This window comes from Rhinichthys klamathensis, unplaced genomic scaffold (assembly GCF_029890125.1).
Source record: "Rhinichthys klamathensis goyatoka isolate OS25496 unplaced genomic scaffold, OSU_Roscu_1.1 h1tg000228l_1, whole genome shotgun sequence".
Lineage (NCBI taxonomy): Eukaryota > Metazoa > Chordata > Actinopteri > Cypriniformes > Leuciscidae > Rhinichthys > Rhinichthys klamathensis.
This window is the reverse complement of record NW_026606752.1, coordinates 826382-853830: the sequence shown is the minus strand read 5'-3', so window position 1 is coordinate 853830 and position 27449 is coordinate 826382. Positions and strand designations below refer to the sequence as shown.

The following is a 27449-nucleotide window of genomic DNA, read 5'->3' as shown; positions in this document are numbered from 1 at the left end:
TTGCTAAATCCGCCACTGTATAAACCAGTGCCTGATTCATGTTAAAGCAACACTAAGTAAGATTTTTTACCTTAAAATAATGTTTTCAAAATCGTTTCAGTGGCTCATCAAGTTGTGACATGGTGAAATGCACTTTTGCCAACCCTTTGCGGTCCTTTATCTGATATATCCACGCAGGGATGGAAATTAACTTTTTTGTCCACCGGCCACTGTGGCTGGTGGATTTCAAAATCTACCAGCCACTCAATGTTTTTACCAGCCACTTTCTTGTTTTTAACCGACAATGTGTAACTGCATGTGAAAATTAATACTACAAGAATACTTAAGCAGTTTATTTAATCTCAAGTCTCAATGAAATACTGACATTTTCTCTTTCTCTCACCCTCGGCCTCATCCACCTAATCTGTCATTTATTTTTGTTTTGATGATAAATTGAGCCAGCCTCCAAAAGTAAATAACCTGTCCTGTGATTTTTTTTTCTCTCACACAACACTCTCCAGACACGGATTTATGAGCTATAGTATGTTGGTTGCCTTTACATTAGAATAATATTTAATATAATCTAGATAAGAAATGGAATAAATAGCATTCAATACAAAATGAATATGTCTCATATATTGAAATCAAGTTTTATGTGATAAAATATTTGCTTTGTTGTGCATTAGAACCACATCAGGCATTTAATACAAAATAATTTATTGAAGCATCCAGATACTTCACCACGTGACAGCAGCTAGGCTCCTGATTGGTTAACGCGGCGCGAATTGACGCCAAAGTTCAGATTTTTCAACTCGGGCGGCAGACGCGAATTCGCGTCAAACGCGTGAATGCACAAAAGCACTCAATAAAATCATGCGCGCGGAACGCGTCAGACGCTCGAACTTGCCGCGCGAATGAGGCGTATTCGCATCTACCACGGCGCGCTCTACACCTCATTCGCGCCGTAGGAATTTTTTACGCGCGTAACGCGTCTTTGCATTGACTTAACAATGAAATCACTCGCGCCAGACGCTCTAATCTCGTTTGGTGTGAACGCACCATGATGTTTTCTCTGCAGACCTCTACGCCTGCGATGTAACGCCACATTTTTGTTTGAAGGTGTGCCTCCTCTAAAAGTGTCCGCCGTCCGGGTGAATCAGTATGCTATTTTTATTTACCCGCCACGGTGGCCGGTAGGTGAAGCGAGTTTAACACAAAATCACCCGCATTTGGCTGGTGGCGGGTGCTAATTTCCATCCCTGTATCCACGCCATGTAAGATTGCCAGATCGGGTCGCATTTCTGTAGTCCGAATGAGACATAAGAAAACTACAAATTTGACTTGCTTTACGGCAAGCACTACAATTGCCGATAGGTGCAGCGTACTCGACAGTAGACTACAACTACATGTAAGATGCCTTGCAGCCGGGTAGCTTTTGAATTGTCATCATGATTCCAAAGCCGGTGCTGCATAAACAGATGTGTTACACAACAGCTTGATGTGCGTGCGTGCGCGTGCGACAGTAGGATGCGGTAGGCTAAATTATTTACGACAGCAGTAATGGACAATTCCGCTTCCAACCTGTAGGGCGACCGCAGAGGAAAAGTTACTTGGTGTTGCTTTAAAAGGTCTCTTAAAATCATGAAACGGACTTATATATTTCCTCACGGCTGAGGATAGTCACTAGTGAATGGTTTAGGCTGTGAACCAGACAAGCACCTTCCATTTAGATGAATGGAAATGCTAACGCGTAACTCTCCAGGTATTATAAACCTCCCTGATTTCACATGTTCTGCTGGGCATGAATTGGTACAAAATTAAATGAGCCAATTATTAATTAAAAATAGCATGACCTTTTTTGTATTTTCTTTTTGTGTTTGACAGCTCTTACAATACTTGCTTTGCTTTTTTTGTATGGAAAAAATTTGATATGAACATACATTATTATTATGTACAATAATTATTATGAATCGGGGAAAAAATGCAAAGGTATTAAGAATGGCTTTAGTGAGTAAAAATAAACAACAATAAACAATCCCATGAAGCACTGCAAACAGCATAATTGAATTAAAAATGATGGAGGAATATTAAACAACGCGTTTAAAAATGTTGATTATTTATATGCATATATTGAAATGTTTTGAGAGCGTTAAGACTCTCGAATTGATGGAATATTCTGTACAGCATTATGGGTAATGTAGTTTTTCACCACAAATTCCGCTGTTAAACACGATTATTTTAAAACTAAGTTGAAATAATGCAGGCTGTAGGCTTCAACTGAAGCAAATGCCATCGATTAAGAACCTCATAGCTCACAGTAAGGCTGTCTTTAAGGTTTTATAAGTTTTCATTAAAAATAAACTATAGATAAAATGAATGGAGGTTTTACTTCTGGATCTCGACTGTTTCACTCTATTCGGATAAAATTGACACATGCATTTTTTTGTGCTGATGTTTAAATGTTCACAAGATTTTCTTTCATTTTAAAGCCTTGGGTACATTTCAGAGTATTATAATGTCAAATTATGTAAATACGTTCAGGCATAAAACTCTAATCGAGCACTGATTGGTTCTTCCAACTGTTCTTCAGTACTTCCTAACCCACGTAACCATGTATCTTGTACCCTAGCCTGCAATCTCCCTGTTGTGCGATTTATGAAAACTTCTGTCCATCCCTCCTCCTCCCCAGCACCACCTGTAGAGATCTACTATGAAGGTTTTACCATTTTCTTGCAGCAGCTTCTTGTTTGTCCGCCAAAATCAAGCCTATGTATATTCCACATGCCAATAAATGCTGGTTGAAATAATCCACTCCGAGAGTTATGACTGAAATACATTTAATAAATGTGAAAAATGGCATGGAGCATATTTAATGTAATTAAATAAATGTAAGCATCCTTTTAATTCCAGGCCTCAAGAAAGCCAACTAGAGGCCACTGGCCTCGATTTCAACAAATATGAGTGATGTTTACCTGAAGGTGAGGATGATTAGGAGAGGCGCGTGCATGTGATGGTCTCACACTCAAAGTATGCAGTGATGTGGTAATCAACGGGTGCGTCCCTCACTGCATGCGATACTGGGACTTTGTTATGACTGCCAGTAAAAAAGACCAATTGTGCACTTAAGTTCACAGTGTTTTTTTTTTTGTATGAGGAAATGAAAAGAAAAACAAACAAAGTGAAATGTACAAGGTTAGTGATTCTAGGTCCATAGCAGTCTCTCCAGTGTGTCTGTTTTGACATATCCAGTACGTTCTGCTGTACTTCATACAAGATTGACTAGTTGAGCTAGAGCCACAGGTTCAAATCCTCCAGTCTCAAAGCTCTGCTGGGAGAAATTGACATGCCGTGGCATGCCCTGATATAAGCTCTGTGTAAAGTTTTCCTTTCTCTCTGATGCTTGTCTAGCCTGTGTTTCCTTTTTGCAGGATGACATTAATTTTGAAAGACCCAAACTTCGTCCCTTCTCTGAGATGATTCTCTCAGAACATGAGAGTCTGTGGTGTACGTGATTCACCATTCGTGTCCATCAAGTTACCACTTTCCCGACCCCCACCCCTCGTCGAAACACACAGAGGGTAAGGAGCGGAAACGCACACTTTATGCCTGCTGGGGCTGTTGTCTGTGGCCATAGTAACCAGGTGGGGCTGTCAGCTTCCAGGTATAGACACCTGCTGCATTATTCATCTTTGTAATGCGTATAGCTGCCTGTAATCTGACTACGCAGGAACAAATATCTCTTTACGCTGGTAATATATTGTCTGTAAGGTTACTTTTCCACATTTACTTTGAACCCACTTCTTTTATTCTGTGACTTTGCTTTGTTTTTGACATAAAGGAGGTTGAAATCTGGCCTTGTTATACGTTTCTAAGAAGTGTTTTCCATAGATTGCCACATATGGAACTAATTTGGGGGGGTTTAACCTGCCGGCCAGCTGTTTACTATGTTTTCCTTTTTTTTTGGAAACATGTCAGGGTAAAAACATTTGGAAATTAACAAGTAGAAAACAAAACAATGCATTCATGACAGCTGTTGATCTACAACACAATGACCTTTGTGTCTGTGTGTGTTTGTTTAGTCGGCTTGATGGTTCGGGTGACTGGTTGGATTAATTTTTCCCATGTGGACCAAGCGGTGATTCCGATTTTCTGAAAGGTTATTGGACCTAAATCTGAGCTTTTGGGTGAATCTGATGGGTCCATATACAGACTTTGTACGTGACCCTCTGGAGTTTGCCTTGACATTGACTCATGGACATGACCACCAGCAAGGTGCATGCGATAACTGGTTCTGCAAAGATACCTGACATAATTGCCTGAAAAACATATGAGTCATTTTCAGACTGTTGCTTAACACAGAAAGTGTCTGTTGACAAGGAGTACAACAGGAGGAGACATTCAAACCGAAAGCAAATTAGTATCTAGTAGCCTGGACTGTTGACCTAAAACTTGTCTCTTATGCAAATCAGCCAGTGCAAGTTCATGCCAGCAACTTCTAGTTAGAAAAAGTGAGATATGTGAGAAACAATGCTGTGTGAGCGCCATCTAGTGGTAAGAAATATATCACAACCCCAATGTAATGGTCTGTTAAACACCTGATAGACAGTGATAATAACCTATATATATATATATATGAAATCAAAAGTATTTTATATATTTAATATTTACAAAATGATTTTATTGTACTTAATCTGTCTGTCTGTCATTTCCACTTGTCTGTCTGGTAGACTGTTTCTAAAATAAGGCAATCTTGTACATTAGCTTTATGTAAAACAACTCATTCTGGATGTGAAATTGGACTTGGATGTGTCCCTACCAGCACAGATGAAATGTTCATGTTCTTAATCCCGCATTGTAAATTAAGGTCTCTGGTCAATGTAAGTGTATGGAAATCCAGATAAAGATGATGGATTGGGTTCAGCACATTCCTCAGAGGAAGATCATGTGATTTGTCTTCACATGTTAAATCAAATAAATGAAAGCATTCTAATATTTATTTTTTCAGGACGGGTCAAAGGTGTAGGGTAAATACATTTACCGTTTCAAATTACAACCCTGTGGTTTCAGGGGGCAACATGCATTTTTACATTTTTCATGTTAAAAAGTCATATAGTTTTCAGCAACTACTTTCTGTATATGGGAGGCTTCGTGTTTTTTGGAGAGCTCAACAGGCTCAGGGGTTGTAGGGAATTAGAATGTGCGCCTGAGCCATCTGCGTCCATAAAGCTCATTTGTGTCTGCTTACGAGGAGAAATTATGCATTATCTGTTCTTAAAGCAATGGAAACACTTTGAGTATTGTTTCATGGAGGGAAGGCACTTCTGTTTGAGGAGAACTTTCATTGTTTAGACCACAATATAATCTGATGTCAAGTTCACAGAATTCAGCACAGGTAAGAGCTAGAATGACTGCTATAGACTCAGTTCATCTTTAGGCACTTCATATTTTATTGTTGTGAGATTATTGTAGGCCTATGTCCAAGATTCAATTAGCAAATGTACTCATCTGTGGCATTTAATCAAGTGTTGGAGGAATTAGTAAATGTTTTCATTTTAGCCTGTAAACATATCAGTGTTTGTCCTGGCTTGTTTTAAATCCCCTCGTGCATGAAGCCATTTTTTGGATTGATTTTTATATTAATTATGATATTGTCATTTTAGTAAGCACAAAGCCTCACAAATAATACAAAATCAAGCTATTAACAAATCACTACTCTTATGTAACATTAGAAACTTGTTTATTGCTAACAAGCTGACAGGTTCTAAATTTGACCTACATAATTCTGTCTTTGTATGCATTAGATGAGGCATCTTATAAACTCATATTATACATGTATACACTCATAAATATTCTAATATGCATTCTGATATTTATTTGTTCTGGGCAGCCACGATTGGTCAAAGGAAATGAGGAGCATTTTATAGTGAAACGAGATGTAGGGTAATCGATATAATGTTTATAATGCATTGTGTCTAACAATACAGGTTATTGTTTGAACATTAGTAATTCATATAAAGTGTGTGTAACATGGACACTTTAATAAAAAGTGACCCTGAACACACATACAATAACAACAATAAGCACAAGGGGGCAGTATTCTATTTTACTTTTTCAAATGTTCACACTGCATTTACAGAAAGGTTCCTCTCAATGTAATTTATTTGAAAGGTTTGGAAGGTGCGCATCTGTTTCAGGTTTCATTTGATTGACTCTTATTTCTGTGTGCATGTATGTAATATATTTTAAATAATCCCTTGGTTGTAGAGTGCTAGACTCTTGTATTGGACTATTTAAGATGGTTCACTTAACTTTAACAAAAAAAAAAAAAATTACCAGGACATTTGTGATAAGACCATCATGATCTAAGCAGGTAAATATTGTTATACGGTTTGCAAACCTTTCCATCCTCACAGACTTTCTCATCACTATACAACTATACCACAGTCATTCTGACATATCTCAGGTAGTGTACCTGTTATCTTCCTGCAACTCAAGTCTTCAGTCCAGGAGACATATCCTCACAAAGTTCTTCAAAACCTTTTTGGGCCACAGTGTCCCAAAGTAGATTTACCTTCAATAACCATTTATTAAATCTCTCCCCCATTAAAGTCGCAAGCTCCCAAGAGCTGGCTGCATTAATCCTGATTACAGGCTGTCAAGCGGAGGAAACGGGGTCTATGTGTCAAGCGTGTCATCGAGAGATGTTTTATCCTCATCTGCATCTCTCTGTCTTGTCAGTTAAGGGCGGGAGAACCCAAAGAGTGAACATCAGGAGATGAGCTTTTACACTGCTAGTGCTGGGACCGCTTTAGAGATAGAGCAAAAGAGGGTCTTAGAGGGTCCGACACGGTCATGAGTCTTTGAGGTGCAGCGTGAACCGGACACATGGAGAGGGGCGGCAGGAGAGCCAGTGGATCCATCACACGGGCCTCCATCAAACGCACACCATCAGGGTCACAGAAGGTAAGAGTGTCCACTGGTTTTAGGGATGTTTAGGGATGTTTCCTATTATATGATTGAATTATATAGAGGTGATTGAAAAGAGTGAAAGTATGTTTTTCTTTATGGGTGAAGTCAGGAGTATGTGACATGATACTGAACCAGGTATTCACAGCAGGATTCTTATCATTAACTGAAAACTAAAAGCATAAAAATACACTTTCAAGTACTACAATAACTAAAACTAAACACTAAAACTTAAAAACTATTTAGACATAAACTTGAAGGGTTTAGTCTTCGTCCAATCAGCTTGTAAGAATGGGGCTGAGTGTAGAAGACAGTCCAATCAGCTCGGGCTACATATTGTTTACAATTCTTTTCATGACATTCTTTTTTGACTTGGATGTAGTATCATTTCCCTTGTTAATATTTCTTTGCATATGCTTCTTAACTTGTTTTTGAATTGTTAGTGAGGCTTGGTAAGCTATTATCATAATATATTCATACTCAATTTGTACAGTTGAAGCAGTTTAGATCAAAGCCTTCGTATGTCAATACTGGTGTTCCACAGGGGTCTGTTTTGGGTCCTCTTTTATTTATTTATCTTCTACCCCTTGGTAATATTTTAGGAAATTTGGTATTCAATTCCACTACTATGCCAAATAATACCCAACTTTACCTGTCCTCCAAACCAACCTCTACTTTTCCTCCATCTATCATCTCAGATTGTATAGCTGAGATTAAAGAGAGGTTTACATAAAATCTTGTTAAACTTAACAGCAGCAAAACTGAAATTCTTCTTGTTGGTTCAAAAAACAATTTGGCCAAATCTAAATTTTCCCCTTTGAATATTGATAATTTGCCAGTATCTATTTCTAAACAGGTTAAAAGTTTGGGTGTCATCTTTGACAGTACTTTATCATTCGAAGCACATATACTGTAAACAGTGTCATTCGCTTTGCAAATTTGCACGTACGTAATATTAATTGACTTCATCCGGCTCTCTCACAAAAGAGCACTGCGCTTGTTCATGCTTTAGTCACTTCCCGTATTGATTACTGTAACACTCTCTTTTTTTTTATGGCCTGTCTTCAAAGCATCTCTACAAACTCCAGCTATAGAGAATTCAACTACTCGTATTATTTGCAGAACTCCTCTAAATGAACACATTACTCACATATTACAACACTTGCATTGGCTCCCGGTTAAATATTGTATTGATTTTAAAATCCTTCTTCTTACCTACAAGGAACTCAGTAATCTTGCCCCTTTATACTTATCTGACCTTCTTCATATCAACACTCCTACTTTAAGATCATCTTCTGCACTCACTCTTGTTCTCCCTCAAACTCGCACAGCTTCTAAGCTTCCGAGCCTTTAGTCATGGAACTTATTTATGGAAGTTGTTGCCACAGGATGCGTGAAACAGTGAAAGTATTCTTGTTTTTAAATCTTGCCTTAAGACCCATCTTTTTAGGCAGGCTTTTATGTGATTGCTTTGATGCTTTTGTCCAGTCTGTAATAATGATTATTTGTTGTTTAATGTTGATTGTTGTATTGTGTTTGTGAGGTGTCCTTGAGTGTCATGTAAGGCACCTATAAATAAAATGTATAATAATAATTTATATATATAATATAATATGCAAAGGGATATGTGAAAAATGTATTTGTAAATTTAAAAAACTGATTTCCCTCTTTAAAACTTGCAGATTATCTCTACAGTTGCACCACTAACCACGGCTGCTCCCATGAAGCTAAAAAGCAAATTTAACTTGTTGCTATGTTGCGAAACATGAAGTTAGAGATAGAAATATTATATAAAACAGATTTGCATCTTTTAAATCTCTTACTAATCCAAATCCTAATCTTAACGATCGCAAGAGAAACCAAAAGGGCACTAAGCCCGAACAAGCAACGCAACCTTCTCCAGCAAGCACCAGAATGAGCGGCACCTCTGTGGTTTGATGCTCCTCTGCTGCCTCTAATCCCCCATAATGCCCAGTATGCACCAGCATCTAGGCAAGATTAAGCACTTTAACTCCCTACTTTCAAATGTCCAATTTCATGTGATTAACACTGAAAATATACCCTTCAGAAGGAATCGAATATATCTTTACAGCGGTAGACTGTTGCCAATGCCAAGAGGCACATTTTGGACTCACGTAAAACATGTAGGTCAAAGTAAAATCTTCCAGTAGAGGGTAAATGAGTCAGAATACGTAAATCAAATTCCTGTGAATGTTTATGAATGTGAGATTAGTGAATAAATGTAATACTGCTATTATTGTAGCAGTACAGTGAAAAACTAATTTCACAAAGAAAAGTAACTACAATGATTGGGAAAAGATGACAGCACCTGCAAATAGACAAGTTTTTAAGGGGTTGTGTCCAGTCTAAGGATATGGTTATTTAAACACTTCCTTTGACATTTGCATGCATCCTCCAAAAATTCACAATAAATTTCTCTTTTCGGTCTCTGTCCCTTCCCCCCTCCCAGACAGAGAAAAACACTCTCACACAAACATAGTTGTCTAAAAATGTGTCTTATGACTAAGAAATCTCAAGGCTAATCAGTGACATGTTGGTCTCATGTGATGATGGCTAACTGGATTTTCAAATCCACAGAGACAATGAGTCTTTTTAGAGGCAGAGTAAGAGAGGAAAAGTACTGTTTTAAAAAGGTTAAGCATGTTAAACTTGCCCAGACCTCTACAGACAATTGTCTTCAAACTTGGTGTAACCTCAATAATACTGCATTGAACCATCAGAACAAATTACGGCAAACAAAAAAACATATAGTTTTTCATCTTAAAATGACATAAAAAGTTCTTTACAAGCAAGATCTCAATCTCAATTTATTTATAAATCACAATAAAAACAACAGTAGGTGACCATTGTGTACAATATGTACAACAGTATGACAGTAAAATGCAACAAACACAAATGAAACGTAGACTAGCCCCATTTAACTCTTATAAGCCTTCGCAAAGAGAGGTTTTGCGTTTTTCTACTCTCCTTGAGATGTAAGAAATTTTGTGACATCCATGGTTAAATGCCTGACAAAAAAAGAGATTAAAGCACTCAAACCATGGCTGTCATTTTGCGTAAAAGGCACATCGATTTGCATGTATAGAGAAAACAAAATAGGGGCAAGGATAGATCCTTGGGGAACCCCACAGGTCAAGACTGATTTAGAGGATGAACGTCCATCCACAAAGACCGAGAAAGTTTTACTGTAGGTTTCAAATAGAATTTAGGCCACAAAATTTAATACTCACAGTGTTCAAAGAAATTTGTCTTTCTCTTGCTAGATGTTCACAAATATACTAGATAGATAGATAGATAGATAGATAGATAGATAGATAGATAGATAGATAGATAGATAGATAGATAGATAGATAGATAGATAGATAGATAGATAGATAGATAGATAGATAGATAGATAGATAGATAGATAGTTTTTTTTTTTTTTTTTTTACAAAGTTGTGAGTTGAACTGTGAGCACAAATCAAATCCCACACTGCTCATTAGTTCTAAGGAATGGGTCACCGGACTGTTGCCCTCTCATGTGATCCTCAGTGTCTGGTTTTGAAGAAACTCAAACAATGCATGAAGTGTGTTAACAGGCTATGCTATATCAAATTTTAGAAAGTATGTATTTATTTACCATGTCTTTGGGGGTTTTGCCTTTACAATGTGAAAATGCAGACTTGATCACAAACTGTGGGAAAGTTTTGCATAAACTTTTAATCTGATTTCCCCTTCTCAGCTCTCACAAATCGCAGCTGCAATCCTATTTATGAACAAATGCCCTTTTAGTTAAGCAACAATGTGCGAGATCTCTGTGGAAAGACTCAATGGTGTTGATTGTTGCCAGGTTTGCTATATGCCTTGTTAATTTGAGCAAGAAAATCAGTTTTTTCCTTCCAGAGAGCTTTTGTCCGTTTTCCGAAGAAAACTCTAACAAAGCTGATGAGCGCTCAGCAGATTTGAGTTTTAATTGCTGTGGATAATGAGTTTAAACAAGCCGAAATAAGTGCGTCATACTGGCTGAACTACTGCAGTGGCAAGAGCCCTTTGTCTTCAAGAGCTTTAATTACCAGTAGTCCACGTGCGTTTTGAGGACAGTATCAGAATGCTGAAAGAGTCAGATGGAAATAACCCATTGAAAAGCACTTTAAACCAATGATCTCAGCACTTCTATTTGACCCATGAAGGGCTAAATGGACATCTTACTTTTGGGTGTAATCTCCCCACGTTTGCAATGGTTGACCAAGCAACCCTGCTGAATAATATAATATATGTAACCAGCCCAATGTTAAATAATCTGCCTGCATGGCCAAATTGGTCAGACTGGTCTGTTTTGAAGGCATTTTAAGCTGGCCATGCTAGTAGACCAGCTAAACACCAGCTTAACCAGGTTGGGAGACCAGCCAAAACCACCTTAGAATTATTTACTGATATTCTTTTATCAACTACTGATCGCTTCATAAAACCAAACCACTAGTTTATTTCACATTGTATTATTAATATTTTCACAAGAATTGGATCTTCTTAAATCAACAGATGAAACATCTTCTACTGAGTAGTGTTCCTCACTGGTTAAAGACTTCTCTTTTTTTTGTATAAAAGATTCTTCCCTAAAAGAATAAAGTCAGTAGAGTCATCAATGCTTAGACGTGATTGTTAGTCCGTCAGAACCATTTTCCCTCCACAACATGGTTGGTGAAAATAGAGATTAACAACAATTAGTGTTGGATGACCTTGCCCCCAACTGGAGTCCTGTCATGTCTTAACTAGGCCTCTTTTCAAAAGAATGCCCAATTCTCTCAATTATGCAAATTGGGCTTGAAATCAAAGTGGTCGGAGGAGGGTGACACTTTCAAATGAAAGGCTTTGGTGAGTTCCCATTCCTGTCCATTTCTAGATACAAACCTGACTCTCATCAACTTGTGAAGAGTGTTTGGAGGTAGAAAAGCCTTCGCAAAAGGTTTTCTGAGCTTAAGGAGTGTGTTTCGTGGGGGTTGTGAAGCTATCAAAGTAGATTTGTTGTGCTTTGCTCCAGCGAGGGATGAAAATACCCTGTGGGCAAGGAGAGAGGGGTCATGGGACTCCCAAAAGGATTACCTTGAACTGGAGTCATGGGACGTGCCCCGAACAAAGAGCCTGCTCACATGCTCATCATATGAACAGCCCCTCATAAAGTGATGAAGTTTCATGTCCTGTGGGATTCATTGAGCGCTGGCGCTCTGGGAAAGAGCACCCCTCACCAGCAGAGCTCCAGGAGGGACACGGATGCAGAAAGTTTCCCGTTGGCACCTTCTTAACGTCGACTAGAGGCTCCACAGGTAGGACCCCTGCTAGCTAACGCTAGGTGAACAGAAGGAACCCATGGATCCATGGTCTACTGATGCGGATGGGATAGGAATGATCAGAACTGGGTTTACAAGATCGTAGTATTGAAATCTAAAACTTGAGAATAATTTACCAATATTTTCTTGTGTTTTCTCCCTGCAACAGCAATGAGCAATTTCCAAAAAAACATCTTTGTTAACAATGTTTGTTTTTATATATATATATAAATAATGTAAGTTTTCATTGCTTTACAGTTTTAATTGTGCAATGGAAAGTCATGGTTTGGTGGGTTTCTAACATGTTCTGTCTTTCTTATCTTGGCTACTGCCCTGTGACTGATTTTTCGGAGGAGATTTGCCTCAAAAGTTTTCGTCTTAATTAGGGCTGAACCAACAACAAAAGCCCAGACAGATATTGCTTTGAACCAACGGTTATTTTTGTCCTGAGCAAGAGGACAATCACAAAGCTGGCACGGCCTTTTGCAAAAGCTAAAAATGTTGGTGGGTTTCCATGGCACTGAACAGAAAAAAGAGATGAATATCTCTGGTTTGGAAAAGGGTTTGAACTCTAATTTGCTATGCACTAATAATTGCAAGCAAAACAGGCCACAGCCTAGACTCTCTGGATGGTCTTTCATTCAACTGATATATCTACACATACTGACCACAAGCAACAGTTGATTTACAGTGTTATAACAATGGGGACTGTAAATGACCAGCATTATCTGTGTAGTGTATTACTAAAAGCACTATCTGTGATAATGGTGAACAAATGGATTTCACAAGAAGTGCCCATAGTTATACATTTTTATGCATTTGCCATGTACATATTTTCTCTTCGATATTTTCTGTATATCTACGCTTGCGCGTACTGTACCACTCATACTTTAGTAAGGATTATCATTGTAAAGAGGATTTACTCCATTCACTCTAGTCTAGGCAAACTCAAGGGACTAAAAGCAGTTATTGCTGTAATTGATGTTGAAATATGAGGTCTGATGGTAAAAAGGGATGGTACATTAAATACTGTATATGTGTAATGTTGAAGGTTTGTGCTTGTATAATTGTTTCTAGAACCAAACTACTGTTTATTTTATTTTGATTTCATAATAATGTGAATTATGAAACTTTAAAACCTATATACGAAAACTCTTGCACTTTATTCACTGCCTTCTCTGCTTCTGAGGGTCAGAAAGGTTTTGTTTTATTTTATTATTTTATTTTAATAATCTGAATTGTGAAACAGTAACGTATATTTTCAGATAATTTTACACCATATTTACTTTTTCTTCTCTGTTTCCTAGTGCCAGAGAGCTTGGATTGAGAGAATCTTTTACAAAAGAGAATGTATCCATATATTTCCAGCCAAGGATCCAACCCGGTGAGCTATAAAGAACACGCAACCAACTACATATTGTGCAAGACAAATTACCTCTGACTCATTTTGTTTTGAGGCTTTTTAGACTCTTATGTAATGAGGGGTGATTGTGTGACATCATAAGCCCTTTTACAGATCACTGTGTGGGCATGCTTTAGGGCTGAATATGAAGGGATCGGTGTAGTTCAGTCCACCACACTTCCTGTAGGTGGAGGGATGCCAGGATGTGCGCTGATGCGTGTACCAACACCAACCACGGTTTAGACACAGCCCAGATAGGTGGTCTATATGCGTAGAAAGAATAGACAGTACCCTCCAACCAAATTATTTCAATGATGAAATGTCAGCTAATTGAGCCACATCTTGTTGCATACAATAAAACAAACCTCCAACATTACTTCTGCTGTGATTTTCCTCAGGTGCGCCTGTGGTTATCTAGTGACTCAACACACGGCCATTGCAGTAGGCGCCGTCACCAACAAGCCATCAGAAGAGAACCATCTTGTGCAAGTGGACCCTCCTCAAGAAAAATGGTCTGTGGTTAGACATACCCACACCACCCCTACTGACGCTTATGGCACCATTGAATTTCAAGGAGGAGGATTTGTCAACAAAGCCATGGTATCTATTCTGAACATTATTGGGTGAATTCACTTACTAGTTGCGCTACTTTTGCACTTGGTATTTCAATGGAAAACTTATTCGTTAACTCAATGGGGAATTTATTGAGAGTTAGTTTGTTTATTGCCATGCACTCACAGGTAGAGTTGAGTTTTACATCCGACAAAGTCTAAATAACCAACCAAACCACTTTTGCACTTGGTATTTCAATGGAAAACTTATTCGTTAACTACCTGTGAGTGCATGGCAATAAACAAACTAACTCTCAATAAATTCCCCATTGAGAGTTGAGTTTTACATCAGACAGTCTAAATAACCAACCAAACCACTTTTGTGGTTACATAATTGCAGGAAAAGATTCATGAACCTGCTAACATAGTTTGAAAATAAACAAGAATGCCAGTTAAATTTGCCTTTAATCTTAAAATGCAATCTTTCCTACAGTATATTCGGGTGTCGCATGATACTAAGCCGGACAGCTTGCTGCATCTCATGGTGAAGGAATGGCAGCTGGAGTTGCCCACGCTGCTCATATCAGTTCACGGTGGTCTCCAGAACTTTGACCTGCAGCCCAAACTAAAGCAAGTCTTTGGGAAAGGCCTGATCAAGGCTGCTGTGACTACCGGAGCATGGATCTTCACTGGTGGAGTAAGCACCGGTGGGTATTTATGGTCTACAACAGGGACAAGCAAATCCAGTCCTAAAGGGCCACTGTCTTGCAGAGGTTAGCTCCATCCCCTGTCAAACACACCTGAAAAATCTAACCAAAATCTTCAGGATTACTAGAAAATAAAAGTAGGTGTGTTTAATTAGGGATAGAGACGAACTCTGCATGACAGGATCAGAGGTGCCTACTCCTGGTCTACCAAGTATGAATTCAGTCCACTCAGTTGAAATCATCCAAAATTTGGATCCATCTTCAATCTGGTTTTCTTAGGGATATGTGATATGTTTGATATCAGATGTGCTTAAGAAAGTTTCCTTAATCTGTTTTATGTTACTCTCACAATGTAGGAGTAATCCGGCACGTTGGAGATGCTTTGAAGGACCACTCTTCTAAATCCAGATGGAAGGTCTGCGCTATAGGCATCGCTCCATGGGGAATCCTGGAGAGCAAAGAGGATTTAATTGGAAAAGATGTAAGCATGATCTATCGGTATATAATACAAATCATGATGGTGCTCATAAACTTGTAACCTAAACTAATATTCTGAGGAGTTATGCTACGTCAACTAATAGTAGAAGCTTCATACTTGTCTACTGACATCCGCAATGTTTTGTACCTCTTCAGGTGAACAAACCGTACCAGGCCATCTCCAACCCTCTGAGCAAACTTGCCGTTCTCAACAATAGCCACTCGCACTTCATACTATCCGATAATGGCACATGTGGGAAATACGGGGCGGAGGTCAAACTACGCAGGCAGTTGGAGAAACACATTTCACTCCAGAAGATTAACACGCGTAAGTGCAGTAGCATCAGCGAATCTTATCTGCTTTTAGGTCTAATGTATCTCTGATCTCCTGAGAGGGTGCATTTGAAAGCTCGCTAAGGGTTTGAATGACACAAGATATATCCTGATTATCAGTGATGAGGTCAGGGACCAATAGAGATATGCTCCATGCCATTACAGGTTTGATCAAGGCTTTGCTGTCTGTGACCTGTGGGTTTCCCTTTGTCATCCTATGCCTGGAGCTTGTGATAAGGCAGGGACAGCAAAGGGAGGCTCAGCTGTCACCACTCACATCGTCATCGGCTGATCTAGGATCAGACCCGGGAGCAGCAAATTAAAATGATTGTACTCGCCGAATTTCCGACTTTTAAATACCGCTCCTTTTGTTAATCACAAAAGGGCTTTTAGATTTTTTTATGTGCATGCATTTGGAGTAATTGAAAATAAGACTTAAAAAAACAACACCCAAAAGGATCAAACATTCAGGCTAATGTTTTGTAATAGTATTATATTGATATGTGCACAATCCGTGTACTAAGAAAATCAAAACATTTAGGTAAGTGAATTGCTTTTTTGTGTGTATGCGTGTTAGGATTGGGCCAGGGTGTGCCGGTGGTGTGTCTGATTGTGGAGGGGGGTCCCAATGTCATCTCCATCGTCCTGGAAAGCCTGCGTGAGGAACCGCCTGTGCCTGTAGTGGTTTGTGATGGCAGTGGTCGAGCCTCTGATATTATTTCCTTCGCCCACAAATACTCAGAGATTGAAGGGTGAGTATTAATAATCATTATTAAACAGATCTCTGGAATACATTACTTGATTCTGATTTGTCAGTCACAAAATTCCATAGTTTTTTATTTATTTAATTGATGCATAGATGTCATCAAGATCAGACCCCTTTTGCTTCACCCTGAAAGGGTCCCGATTGGCCTTTTAGGGATTTATGTACCAATAATGACCAGCTACCTGAACATAATCCCTTACACTTCTAGTACTGACCCATCATTAATAGGAACACTGAGAATTAGTTGCCCAATCTGTTCATTATCAAAACTGTATTTTCAGACTGGTAAATGAGGACGCAAAAGAGCAACTGCTGGTCACCATCCAGAAAACCTTTAACTACAACAAAATGCAGTCAGGGCAGATTCTGTTAATGGTCATTGAATGCATGAAGAAGAGGGAGTTGGTAAGTATTTACAATGGCGTAAGATCATGTAACAAATGTAGAACAATATTCATTAAAACAAAACCTTGGTGAAAAAAAAAACTGTTTTAACCAGTCTAAGACGCTCTTAGGTGGTCTCTCAGTCTGGTCAGGTTTTGTGGTTTTAGAATGGCTTTTCAGCTTGTTCTAGAGAGACCAGTTTGGCCAGGCTGGGAGACCAGCTAGATCAGACTAAATATTGACTGAATATTCTTTTTATATTTTGTGCAAACTTTCATCAATAAACATTCCCATTCATTATTCATTTTGTCATGTGTTTTTATTCATGTGTCTGTCTCATGCATTCATCTACATTTGCTCCCTAGTTGTATTAATCAGGTACATCACATCACATCCTTACATTTGCATGTAATGTACTTAGCAGACACTCTTATCAGAAGCGACTAATGATTTTGCTTCACATATGAGACCGTTGTGATTTAACAGATGACAAGCATGCAATTTACAACATTATCTGGTAGAAAAGAAGTGCTTTCTGAGTCCATTAGTTAGAACAGACTTCACGATCACCAGATATTTACCTATACATTCACATACAGGGTGACCCAGTGAACTGGGAGCTCGGCTAATGGTAATATTTGTGATGCTGCAGCTTTAACTGAGGGTAAGTGATAAGTATTTAGTAATACTGCCTCAGGGCAGGAGATAATCTGTAGCTCTATACATCTGGACTAGGATCAGTGTAGTGCCACCTGTTCTTGCTTACCAGCTATGCTCATTCACCCTGTTCCTGAATACGAGGGGAGGGAGGGAGGGAGGGTGGATCCGTTTCTCTCTAATCCACACTGTACATCTCCTGCTTATTACAGTGATATCACATCATGTTGTCTAGCATTAGATAGGCTAATGGCTTCCACAACAGTGTTTTTCATAAAATGAGATGCTAATGTATGTTAAGAGCTCAAGTCACATACATAAAACCTTTGGTTTATATGAATATTAGGGACATAAATGTACATAAAAATTTCAAGCACACTATTAAAAGTGACTATTGATAGCTTAGCCGATGCTAGCATGAAAACAAGCATGCTAATGTTTCCCCAAGCCATTTGTGTAAAAAATGGTTTGCTTAAACAGAGATATTTAACATGAAATTGAAATACATCCATTGTCAAAATATAGGTTTAGGTGTTGCAACCTATTGTGGCCATGAGATACTAATCTAACTGCAGACTCAACCATAAGTTTCTCATTAGCAATGAATGCTAACACTCAGGAGTGTCTTGAAATAAGGCCACTCATCCACGTCAACGTGATCACATGTAATATTACCGTGCATGTGACTGCAGCTCCGAGGTAATTGCATTTGATACCAGACATTTTAAACAAGGAAAGCAGTTTTACTTAATTTGAGAGCTATGAAGTTATGCAGAGTTAATACTTCTGATCGAATTAAGCCAAGCATTCATCCATGAAAACAGATCTTCCATTAATTTTCACCACCGTAATTCTGAATGAGCTCACATCCTTGCCCTAAATAAAGGTATTAAAAAGTGTCACATGTTAGTTTTGCTGCCTTATTTAACTTGTTATGTGTAGATAACAGTCTTTCGAATGGGCGCTGAGGGACAAGATGACATTGAAATGGCTATCCTCACTGCATTACTGAAAGGTATTGTGAGATTGCAGACCTTCTAAAATGTCACCACAATTTTGGTCCATGGTTAAAAATGAGCTCAAATGTGTTCATTGTAATTCAGGAACAAACGCATCAGCTCCAGATCAGCTGAGCTTGGCTCTGGCTTGGAATAGAGTTGACATAGCACGCAACCAAATCTTTGTGTATGGGCACAACCTACCAGTGAGTGAAATATGTGACTTTTCAAAATATACCCAAGAAATAAGACAATAATTATTTCCCAGAGACTTTTCTTAAGTTGTAAAATGTGTTTTCATAGCCGGCGAGTGCCCTTGCTAGCATCTCCACCAGCACAGCACCATCTCGCGAAAAGCAGAAAGGAGCAACTCAACGTAACAAAGGAAAGGCTAGAGGAAAAAAGGGCAAGGGCAAAGCCAAACCAGAACAACCAGAGGAAACTGACCCCAGAAAGTTAGAGCTACTCAACTGGGTAAGACCGTGTGGTCCCTCTGCACCATCATTTCCACCATCATTAAAGTATTTTGTATATAATATAATATAATATAATATTTAACCCATTTTTATATGAAGTCTTGCTGGTTTTCCTCGTGAACATTAAGTAGGCTACACACAACTTGAAATGAAGGATTTGTCAGACTGATTCAATCCAGTAACTCCAGAGTTCTTGAGTCTTTGGCTGCATCCGAAATCGCATACTCTCTTGAGTAGGTACTTATTTTGAATTTGAGTAATTACTAAAAAAGTATGTTCTATAGATTATAATATGAACACACACCAGAATCTCGCTGGAAGTAAAAGGTCACCCAGGTACTTTTTTGCCTACTCTTTTATCAGTACTGTGAATTTGGACATACCGCTTTTGTCACATACTGTTTTTCGTCTACTATATTAGGGAAGTATGTGATTTTGGACGCAGTTACCAATTCATTAAAAGAACCAGCTCAGAGTCATTTGATTGTGAATCAGACTTCACTGTTTGTGCTGTAGGTTTTTGAATCACTAAACAGAAGTGGCTCATAAGAGTAATTTGTTCATGAGTTACATTCATGTAGCTTGCTTAACAGACATTTTTTCTTGCCATTATTTTGTCGTACACTATCTTCTGCAGTAATCACTAGTCCTTAAGTGAGACTTTTGGAACAGGGTTTATAGTCCACCATTACCAAACTAGATAATCCCACATATACGACATACTTAGCTTTAAGTTTAGTGCTTCAGTGTGTTTAGCTTTTCCTCACTGTAAAGTCTTGCTCACTGTCGCCCTCTTCAGGTGAACTCCCTCGAGCAGGCCATGATGGATGCTTTGGTTCTGGACAGAGTGGATTTCGTCAAGCTCCTGATAGAAAACGGTGTAAACATTCACCATTTTCTAACCATCCCTCGATTAGAGGAGTTATACAACACTGTAAGCACCGTAACCATTATCATTTTGGAGCTTATCACAAAGGAAGCACAATAGAGGATGAGAGCAATTCATTAATCCACTGGGGGGAAAAATGCAAGCCCTGCTGTCATATTTTTTAATATTGCTCATATTATTACTCAATCATACGCAATCTCTTGGCTTCAGTGTGTCTGTGTGTGTGTGTGTTTTGTTCTTGTTTGTTTGTTTTTATCAGAAACTTGGTCCTGCCAACACTCTTCATATTGTAGTAAGAGATGTTAAAAAGGTAAAGCTATCTGACTTTCATTTTATATTCTCATTAATTCAACTCGACTGCTTATGTTTTTTGAAGAAAATGTGAAAATATAATATTTTGTGCATGTATTTTCAGTAAACTTATGACAAACATCTCAGGAGAAATAACATTTGTTCTTTTGATTTTTAAGGGGAATCTCCCACCGGATTACCAAATCACATTGATTGACATCGGACTGGTAGTGGAGTACCTGATGGGCGGAGCCTATCGCTGTAACTACACAAGGAAAAACTTCAGAGCTCTTTACAACAATCTTTATGGACTGAAGAGGGTGAGACGTAGAGGTTAATAAAATTAGTAAATGTTTCAATAATGTACAAATAGTCTAAATAATTTAATGTCCCTTTATTTGTAGCCTAAAGCCTTGAAGCTGCTTGGAATGGAGGTACACGTCAAATATTTGACCTTCTTTTAATTATATTCTCTGACAGATCCCACAATATCTTTATTAATATAAATATCCTGCTCACCTCATTAGGATGATGAGCCCAGGTCAAAAGGCAAGAAGAAGCAAAAGAAGAAGAAAGAAGAGGAAGAGGACATTGACGTGGATGACCCAGAGGTCTGTCGCTTCCATTACCCGTTTCATGAGCTGATGGTCTGGGCAGTGCTGATGAAACGGCAGAAGATGTCTCTGTTTCTGTGGCAGAGGGGCGAGGAGGCTATGGCTAAAGCTTTGGTGGCCTGTAAGCTCCTCAAAGCTATGGCTCACGAGTCGTCTCAGAGTGAGATGGTGGATGACATATCTCAAGACCTCGATAACAACTCCAAGTGAGTTAATGCAAAGTCCCTTTCAAGTAGGGTTCACTATATGTTGACAATAGGCATGCAAGTGCAACTGCTAAATGCATGCTATGGTAAATGCTAAGTGTTATTTTTCCTAAATTGTTTTACAGTGTTACAGTAAATCAAAACAAGTGTATTTGTTACTTAAATACAGCAAAATTGTATTTCTACACTGTAAAATTATTCTTCTGCCAATTATAGGGAGTTTGGAACCTTGGCCTATGAGTTGCTGGATCAGTCCTACAAACATGATGAACAGCTAGCCATGAAACTGTTGACTTACGAGTTAAAGAACTGGAGTAACTCCACCTGTCTGAAGCTGGCAGTGGCTGCCAAGCACAGAGACTTCATAGCCCACACCTGCTGCCAGATGCTCCTCACTGACATGTGGATGGGCAGCCTGAGGATGGGTAAAAACCCAGGGCTGAAGGTGAGGAATTTTCTTTGAGACATTTCAAGAGAATGTGCAGAGTTCTTCATTTGGAAATGTACATATTCATAAAAATGTATTTTACTTGTAAACACAAAGTTTTGTCTTGAAACTCTAGATGGCGCAGGCTAAACTCAATCTGCTTGCAATCACATCATTCTCTATAGGGCACAGCTGATTGGTTCCTGCTTTATCAGTAGCCAATGAGCTTGCTGCTCAACCTTCAAATACTTGCCCAGCTGTAGCAGTTGCAGCATGCTTTCAAAAACCCTCCACCTTCCCCAGCTCCACCTGTATAGATATGCTATTGGTAATTCATGTATGCTATATTATACAGCAGCAGCATGTCTTACTTGCTCACAGCAGCTTGTCATGCAGTGGCTGCGTTCCACAAAAACCTAGGCCTATATGGCATGACTCATTCTGGCCATTAACAACAACATTCCCAAGTTATCAAATTATATCTAAACAAAATGTGGACAAAAGTCCACCATACTAAAATAATGGGCAGAGTCCACGGATCATGCACAGACTTAACAACAATAAGAAATCAATGGAAATTCTGAAACAGCCCTAAGCATACACTGTTCTTACCAGATAATTTGAGAAAATTATGAGAAAATGTATCTTTTCCATGGTAATCAGAGTTTTTTGTACTAACCAGCCACAACGGAGATTCGCGACAAATCAATTTTCCAAACAGTATGTTGGCTGGAACAACATACAAAGTATGACAATGATAATCTCAGGATCTGATTATGTGCTTTATTTAATGTAAAAAGAATTTAATGTGAGTTTTAAAATCATATAGCCTACCGAAAGGAACAATGGATTGGCTAATTCACCTCAGATCTTGAAAATAAATGAAAGGAAACAACAGTGTTCAAACTGTCAACTCATAGTAAAGAAAACAAGTGTATTCTATGATTTTTTAAAAAGACTGTTTCAGTCACTCAGTATGTATTTTAATCGTGCTAAAATGGTGTAAGATTTAAGAATGCACAATGTAGCCTTATCCATTTTATTGCGACTGCAGTGAGTGCGCTTACAGAGAAAGCCCACCCACACGCTCTTCTGATTGGCTGTGATTTTTGATTGATTTTGTCATGTCTCGGGTCTGTTTAGGACACGGAGAATTCACATAAAAATAAAAGTAAACAAAATGTAAAATAAACATATGCACACCAAAGAATTAAACAAAATAATTATAAGTTTGATATGATATAAAAGTACATTTATAATTGGTATTAAGCTATTTCTTGATTGTAATATGCATTTTGCTTCTGTCAACTCTTCCAGGTGATACTCAACCTCATTTTCCCACCTTTTATCCTGCTGTTGGATTTCCGTCTGGGTGATGACATGTCTCATCAAGTCACTGTGGATAATGAGGACAAGAACACCAAGGATCATGATAAGACCAGCCGGGTAAACTGCACCACTCCTTCTATTCAAACAAACCCCTCCTCTATTAGATCAGTGTAGTGTACATAACTGAAAGCACTTGACTTGACATAATATGAGCTTAACCCATCAGTAAACACACAGGTATTGCGTGACACATCCACACATGATGTAGATAGAAAGTGGAAGGAATTTAATTAGTTATAGAAAGCATATAGTGTGCAGATACTTTTACAATCTATTACAAACTGAGTAATTACGGTTAATCTAGGGAGGGAGGGGGAGGGGGATAGTCAGGGAACTCTAGATGAGAGGTTAATGCTGCATCAAACGGCTTCTTAATCTTATGTTTGGTCTGGTTAAAACAAATCCTGGATGATTTAGTGTTTTAGATTTTAGCAACTGCTGTTTCTATGAATCCTACATATTGTGAAAATTCCTCATGTATATCTAGGATGCCAATGCCGATGCAGCCTCTAAGAAAGGAGATGAGGAGGAAGGCGATAAGAAAATGAGGCAGATTCCAATTGGGAGAAAAATCTTTGAGTTCTACAATGCCCCTTTCACCAAATTTTGGTTCAATACTGTGAGTAGAATATTCATTCATCCATTTTCCAAACTGCTTGTCCTAAGGTCGCAAGGATGCCAGAACAGAGTATATATTTTTAAATACATAATAAATTATATTATGGTTTTATTTAATGCAATAAAATAAAATAAATGCTGTATATTTTTGTTATATTATTAATAAAATAAAATAAATAAAGTTTTTTTTCTTCTGAAAAACAAAATTGCCTTGCATTGTGCAGATTTCCTACCTTGGCTATCTCATGCTGTACAATTACATAGTACTGGTGAAGATGGAGCGTTGGCCATGTTTACAAGAGTGGATCGTCATTTCATACATCATCACTTTAGGGCTAGAGAAAGTCAGACAGGTAAAGATGTAAATATCTCTCCTTAAATCACCAGCTCTAGAAATCGATGCAATCAAGTTAAATCAACTAAGACCCAATTGTAAAGAATCAGTTTGTAGCCTATTTCTGGTACTCTCTCTTCCAGATCTTGATGTCTGAACCAGGCAAGCTCAAACAAAAGATAAACGTGTGGTTGGAGGAGTACTGGAACATCACAGATATGGTGGCCATCGCCACTTTCTTGTTCGGGGTATTACTTAGGCTACAAAATGAACCCTACATGGGCTACGGTCGTGTGATTTACTGCGTGGACATTATCTTCTGGTATATCCGCGTGCTGGACATATTCGGGGTCAACAAGTACCTAGGACCCTATGTCATGATGATAGGGAAAATGGTAACGTAATTCATTGTACTAAAGTTATTATACTTTTAGACCTTGTACACTTGATTACCAACTATACAGACTTTTTTACTTGCAGATGATTGACATGCTGTATTTTGTGGTGATCATGTTGGTGGTCCTGATGAGTTTCGGTGTGGCACGACAGGCCATCCTCCACCCAGATGAGGAGCCCACATGGCGCTTGGCCCGCAACATCTTCTACATGCCTTATTGGATGATTTATGGAGAGGTGTTTGCAGATTCGATAGACCGTAAGACTAGAATTTATAGTAAGATTTTGTTTCCTGCCTCCAGGGTAGATAGATAACAGTCTGATCCACCATTCTAACACCTCACTAATATCTTCATTACCTCTGTGATCCTGTTGTTTGTTGCAGTTTACCCCATAACATGCTTAGTGGCTTTCTTGTTGAGTTATGAACGTTTAGAGTTATTTCAAACTTGGAGACAGAAAAATGTGTTAGTCAAATTGTTGTTATTTCAGTATTTCAGGCTGTACACACTGCAGCAGTTTTCTAGTTGATTATCCTGCCTGTCTCTTGATTGATATTGTGTTTGATTAATTCTTGTTGCACGCATTGGTTTCCAATTGCACTAACTGACTTGTTCGTCTCTATTTTGCCCTTCTGGAATGGCCTGAAGTATACGCAATGGAAATAAATCGTAAGCACACCGATGAACATTTGACACAATGACAAACACTGTTTTCATGAAAAATAACACCACTAATGGTATAATGACATTGGAATTGTTGTGAATGCAAAACAAATTCATCGCTGGTACTATAATGTAACAAGAAAGCTTTTTCTAAACAGCCCCCTGTGGAGATAATTTATATGATGAGGATGGGAAAAAGCTTCCACCCTGCATCCCTGGAGCATGGCTGACTCCAGCCATCATGGCCTGTTATTTGTTAGTGGCCAACATCCTGCTTGTGAACTTGCTCATTGCTGTCTTCAAGTAAGAATGCTACCATTACAATGTTTTGATTACTTATTTGCATGTAAAAACAAACAGTGTAGGATCGGCTGCAACATAAAGAATAAGTTGAGGCTATTGGTCTTTACCAAAATGTCTTCATTGGTGTATCTTTAGTAACAGTTCAATGGTTTTGATTTGATAGTTGCAATGTGTTTCCTCCCAATAAAGCAACACGTTCTTTGAGGTTAAGTCCATCTCCAACCAGGTGTGGAAATTTCAGAGATATCAGCTCATCATGACCTTCCATGACAGGCCTGTGCTACCTCCACCTCTCATTATATTTAGCCACCTCTACATCCTATTCCGCAAACTCTGCTGTCGCTGTAACAAGAGAAAGGAGGGAGAACTGGATGAGAAGGATAAAGGATTAAGTGAGTTTCATAAAATAATTAGACCAAAGTATAAAGGATCAAGATGCAGGTGGTCAAGCTATTTGTTTGTATTCTCTGGTTTCTTCATAAAGAGCTTATTCTTACCCCGGAAGAGCTGAAGATGCTGTATGAGTTTGAGGAGCAATGTGTGGAGGAATATTTCAGGGAGAGAGAAGACGAGCAACTGTCTTCAAATGATGAGCGTATCAGGGTTACAAATGAAAGGTAATTGAAATACACTAATGTTTTTCATTATGTGATCATCACATTAACATACTCTTCTTGTTCCTGCACAGGGTGGAGAACATGTCCATGCGCCTTGAGGAGGTGAATGAGAGGGAGAACACAATGAAGGCCTCCCTTCAGACAGTGGACCTTCGTTTGGCCCAGCTGGAAGACATTAATGGCCGAATGGTGAATGCCTTGGAAAGACTGGTGGGAATCGACCACTCTGAATTGACCCGGACACGCTCAACAGCCTCCTCTATTTGTGACCCCTCTTCTCTTCAACGTCACAGCAGCATCAACAGTGCTGATGGGTACAGCCTCTACCGCTATTACCTGGGTGTTGATGAACGTCCACCCGAGGAAAAAGAGGCAGATCAGAGTAAAACAATAAGCACTACAAACCTCAACACAAAGGAATATGGCCAGAATCTAGAGGTAGATATTCCAGGGACAAGAAGACGCCTTGGCTCATGTGTGGACATCCGAATCTTCCCTTGTGAGAAGGGTGTTGAGGTTGATGGGACAAAGCCAGAATCACCTAAATCTTCAGTTCCTGACAAGCAGACTTCTTTGGATAGTGCCACACAGAAAGAAGTCTTGATGACTGAGAGAGTGAAACTTCAGGCGACTACCTCCTACCCTCTAGAAAAGGTGAAAGCTTTCAGATACTATCCCACAGAAATACAAAGCACATCCCCGTCCACTGTGCGAAAGTATAGGAGCACGATCTCATTTGATCAAGCAAGTGAAAGGGAAGCAAATCAAGAAGGGGAAGGAATGGATGCGTCTCCAGCTACAAGACGTTGGAGTGCTGGTTATGAGTATAAGGTACACCCTAGTCTTTTTGGTCAGATGCCAAAGGTATCAATGGTAAGACCCTTGGTAGACCAGATTGACAAGTTCAGCAACAGTTTCAAGGTAGATCAACATTCTGACCAGTCTGAGCAACAGAGGCTGAGAGTTTCTACTATAGACAGTAAAGAGGACATGGGAATGCAAGAAGGAGAGAAGACACTGGACAGTTCGGATGGACCAATCAATCATGAACGAGTTCAGCTGATAATAGAAGATGGGATGACAAAGGGTGGAGAGCTACACTCAACAGGGGCGACTGGTATAGAGCCATTGCTGGATGTAGATCAGGTAAACCAGGAAGAAAGAAGTGACGAAGTGGACAAACGCCTGAAAGATACTCAGCAGAAGATAGCAAAGGATCCAGATGATCCTGCAGTAAGTCTGGGAAAGGACAAAAGTTTAGAGAAGCAAGATGGAGGGCAAACAGAGGAGATAACTACAGGTGCCGTTTCCAGTGATTCTGAAGTCCAAGTTGATGGTAGCCACCTGCCTCTGCCAGAGGACACAATGTTCCTCCCTGGAAGATCCAAGAGCTGGTCCACAAAACCTTGCAAGTCCTTAGGAAACAGTTTGAAAAGAGCCCATGAATCAAGCAGTGAAAGAGACCTTGCTGGAGCCTGTGGAGACTCTCCTGATGATCCAGGGAAACCCGCACAGAAGACAACAGATGATGTACCTTCAAACGAGCCGTAGCCATACACAAAGGGGACACTCTTAAAGGAGTCCAATAAGAAGATACATACCTCAGATAAGAACGATGCACACATTCAATTCCTTTTATGCACCTGTAACACTAGATTAGCAGTATGTACTCAAGTTAAA

At 39.0% G+C, this 27449-nt stretch overlaps 1 protein-coding gene across 1 annotated transcript; it reads left to right on the top strand.

The window, feature by feature from the left end:
- The first annotated feature begins 6709 nt into the window (after positions 1-6709).
- On the top strand, positions 6710-27349 carry LOC130099318 (transient receptor potential cation channel subfamily M member 1). Its single transcript, XM_056264933.1, has 27 exons — positions 6710-6942; positions 13577-13653; positions 14070-14271; positions 14716-14929; positions 15286-15410; positions 15563-15734; positions 16317-16491; positions 16787-16910; positions 18489-18561; positions 18650-18750; positions 18848-19018; positions 19820-19954; positions 20169-20219; positions 20380-20520; positions 20605-20634; positions 20728-21020; positions 21237-21465; positions 22765-22893; positions 23324-23455; positions 23679-23807; positions 23932-24183; positions 24269-24443; positions 24835-24855; positions 25008-25152; positions 25342-25544; positions 25637-25769; positions 25841-27349. The coding sequence occupies exons 1-27, from the start codon at positions 6865-6867 to the stop codon at positions 27318-27320; spliced, it is 5190 nt and encodes a 1729-aa protein (XP_056120908.1). The 5' UTR covers positions 6710-6864; the 3' UTR covers positions 27321-27349.
- The last annotated feature ends 100 nt before the right edge of the window (positions 27350-27449 follow it).

Coding starts and splice junctions, on each gene's coding strand:
- LOC130099318 (XM_056264933.1), top strand. CDS start 6,865: ATGGAGAGGGGCGGCAGGAGAGCCAGTGGATCCATCACACGGGCCTCC. Junction 15,735..16,316: donor ACTCCAGAAGATTAACACGC/GTAAGTGCAGTA, acceptor TATGCGTGTTAG/GATTGGGCCAGGGTGTGCCG. Junction 25,545..25,636: donor TGAGAAGGATAAAGGATTAA/GTGAGTTTCATA, acceptor TTCTTCATAAAG/AGCTTATTCTTACCCCGGAA.